This window comes from Solanum tuberosum, unplaced genomic scaffold, assembly GCF_000226075.1.
Source record: "Solanum tuberosum cultivar DM 1-3 516 R44 unplaced genomic scaffold, SolTub_3.0 scf00014, whole genome shotgun sequence".
In the NCBI taxonomy this organism is placed as follows: Eukaryota; Viridiplantae; Streptophyta; class Magnoliopsida; order Solanales; family Solanaceae; genus Solanum; species Solanum tuberosum.
The window spans coordinates 2,118,830-2,121,949 of record NW_006238939.1 but is presented as its reverse complement, the minus strand read 5'-3'; the positions used below and the strand labels follow the sequence as shown (position 1 = coordinate 2,121,949).

The 3,120-nt window shown below is 39.5% G+C and overlaps 1 protein-coding gene across 1 annotated transcript; it reads left to right on the top strand.

The window, feature by feature from the left end:
• Nucleotides 1-803: 803 nt before the first annotated feature.
• Nucleotides 804-2,518, top strand: LOC107062834 (uncharacterized). Its single transcript, XM_015313955.1, has 5 exons — nt 804-818; nt 973-1,026; nt 1,686-1,733; nt 1,777-1,849; nt 2,250-2,518. Exons 1-5 carry the CDS (start codon nt 804-806, stop codon nt 2,516-2,518), a joined length of 459 nt encoding a protein of 152 aa, XP_015169441.1.
• Nucleotides 2,519-3,120: the final 602 nt, after the last annotated feature.

The window sequence follows — 3,120 nt, the reverse complement described above, 5'->3', positions numbered from 1 at the left end:
GCATCGGTGCATCCGTTGTTTCATATTTTGTTATCAAAGAAGTGTATTGGTTATCCTACTATGGTGGTGCCATTGGAGAGTGTTGTAATTAAGAAAAGTCTTTCTTATGAAGAGGTTTCGATTGAGATATTGGATTGTCAAGTCTGAAAGTTGAGAAATAAAAAAATTGCTTCTGTGAAAGTCCTGTGGAGGAATCAATTAGTCGAGGGTGCTACTTTGGAGACCAAATCTAATATGATGTCCAAGTACCCCTGTATCATTCCCTCCATTCTAGTTTTATCTTGAGGTATTAATTCCTCATATGTTCTCTTTTGGATTCATACGTTTTAGTTATTAATGTGTTTCCATATGCATGTATATTCATGAAATCAATTTTTAAGTTCATGTTTCAGTGGGGTTGATTACTCCTTGGTTTTATGCATTTTGATGTGATTTGCATTCATGTTGGGTTGTTAGATATCTTTCCCTATTCTATGCATGCTAGCTTGAGTGTCATTTGAGGAAGAATGTTTCCAAGGGAGAGATATTGTTACACCTTAGAAATTTGAAAGTTCAATTGAAAAGAAAAGCTTTCAGGAATTGTAAACTCGGTTAACCACTGCACTAGAGTTGACCCTACCAGAGAGTACAGAGGGTTTTGTTGTTTATTGTGATGCGTCCAGCGTATGACTTGGTTTTGTGTTAATGCAAAATGGTAAGGTTATAGCCTATGCCTCTAGACAACTTAAGATTCATGAAAAGAACTATTCAACCCATGATGGTAGCAGTATTTTTTGATCTCAAGATATAACGTGACTATATCTATGGCGTTCACGTGGGTGTGTTCATAGACCACAAGAGCCTCTAGTATGTTTTCAGTCAGAAGGAGTTAAATCTTCGACAAAGGAGATGGCTAGAATTACTCAAAGATTATGATATGAGTATTCTATACCATCCAGGTAAGGCTAATGCTGTTTTTTATGCCTTGAGCAGGTTGTCCATGGGAGTATTGCTCATTTCGAAGAAGGTAAGAAAGAATTTGCTAAGGTAGTTCACAGACTTGCACGTTTTTGGGATTCTGTTTGATAGATTCTAGTGAAGGCGGAGTGGCCGTGATGAATGGGGCCGAATTCTCATGTGTTAGAAGTGAAGGAGAAACATGACAAGGATCCTATTTTACTAGAGTTGAAGGCAAATGTGCATAAGCAAAAAGTGATGATTTTTGCACAAGGAGAGATGGTGTGTTGAGGTATCAAGGTAAGATGTGTGTTCCAACTATGGATGAACTCCCAAAGAGAATCATGGAAGAAGCCCATAGTTCTCGATATTCGATTAATCCGGGTGCTACCAAGATGTACCATGACTTGAGAGAAGTTTATTTGTGAAGTGGCATGAAAATATGCACTGCCAATTTATTTCTAATTGCCCAAATAGCCAGCAAGTCAAGGTTAAGCATCAAAGAACATGTAGAGTAGCTCAGAATATACCCCTTCCGAAATGGAAGTGGGAAATGATTAATATGAATTTGATTACTGGTTTACCATGATCTCGTAGACAACATGATTCCATTTGGGTGATTGTGGATAGAATGACCAAATTAGTCTACTTCTTACCGATAAAGACTACCAATACAGAAGAAGAGTATGCAAATATGTACATTCGGGATATTGTCTGACTGCATGGAATTCCCTTGTCCATCATTTCAGATAGAAGTGCTTAGTTTACTGCACAGTTTTGGAAGTCGTTTCAGAGAGGTTTGGGTTCGAAGTGAACCTTAGTACTGCCTTTCATCTTCAGACCGATGGTCAAGAAGAGCGCACAATTCAGACCTTAGAGGACATGTTGAGAGCTTTTGGTTTGGATTTCAAAGGTAATTAGGATGACCACTAGCCTTTTATTGGGTTTGCATACAAAAATAGTTACCATTCCAACATACAGATGGCTCATTATGAGGCTCTATATGAGCAATGGTATTGATATCCTATTGGCTGGTTTGAGGTTGGCGAGGCTGAGTTGATAGGACCAGATTTGGTTCATCAAAGTTCAAACCATGGAGAAGGTGAAAACAGATTAGGAGAGGTTGAAAATAGTGCATAGTTGTCAGAAATCACATACTGATGTTAGAAGGAGAGATTTGGAGTTTGAGGATAATGATTAGGTATATATGAAAGTTTCACCCATGAAGGGTGTTATGAGGTTTGTTAAGAAAGAAAAGCTTAGTCCCCGATACATTGGTCCTTATCAGATAACCAAGAGGATTGGTAATGTAGCTTATGAGTTGGAGCTACCATCCGAATTAGCAGCAGTCCATCCAGTGTTACATATTTCTATGCTAAAGAAGTGCATGGGTGATCCTGCGCTTATTGTGCCTACTGAGAGTATTGGAGTAAAGGACACTCTGTCCTATGAGGAGATTCCAGTTCAGATCCTTGATCTTCAGGTTTGCAAGTTGAGAACTAAAGAGGTTGCATCAGCCAAAGTCTTGTGGAGGAACCAATTTGTTGAAGAAGCTACTTCGAAAGCCGAAGAGGATATGTAGAAGAGATACCCTCACCTCTTTTCCTCTGAATCAATTCTAGACCAAAGTACTAACTCTTTGTAAAGTACTATTTAAGTTGATGAGTTGAAGTTTATGCTATTTGCATGTTTTGTGCTGTGTTGGGTTGTTAGACACTTTCCCACCCCTTTCATGCTTAGTTTGGCCTCATTTGAGGACGAAGGTTCCCAAGGGGGAGATATTGTGACACCTCAGAAATTTAAACTTGAAATGGAAAAGAGAAAAGGCAGTTCCATGGATGGGTTCACGGGCCGTAAAGAGGTTCATGACCCGTCACCCCGCCCCTGAAGCTTCACCCAACTCCCATGAAGGTTCGTGGACACTTGGACGGTTCGTGAAGCTTCACTCAGACCGTGAAGTTGTTCGTGAGAGGGATTCACCAATTAAGTTTTGGGTCAAATTCAAACAATAATATCTCTCCAAAAAAATGAATTATGTGGCCCATGACCTATCAAATTTAAAGTCTTTGAGTCCTCTTTCCAATGCCACCAAATTTTCCTCATTTCAAATTCAGAGCAAGAAGGTATGCCTATTTTAGTGAAGCCATGTCCGGAAGGTGCAACTTGACGACCCACTAAACAGCT

Excerpts from the sequence above, each read along its gene's own strand:
- LOC107062834 (XM_015313955.1), top strand. Across the intron at positions 1,027-1,685 it reads GTAAGAAAGAATTTGCTAAG|ATAGAAGTGCTTAGTTTACT; the intron begins GTAGTTCACAGA and ends CCATCATTTCAG. Across the intron at positions 1,850-2,249 it reads TTTTGGTTTGGATTTCAAAG|CTTATGAGTTGGAGCTACCA; the intron begins GTAATTAGGATG and ends TTGGTAATGTAG.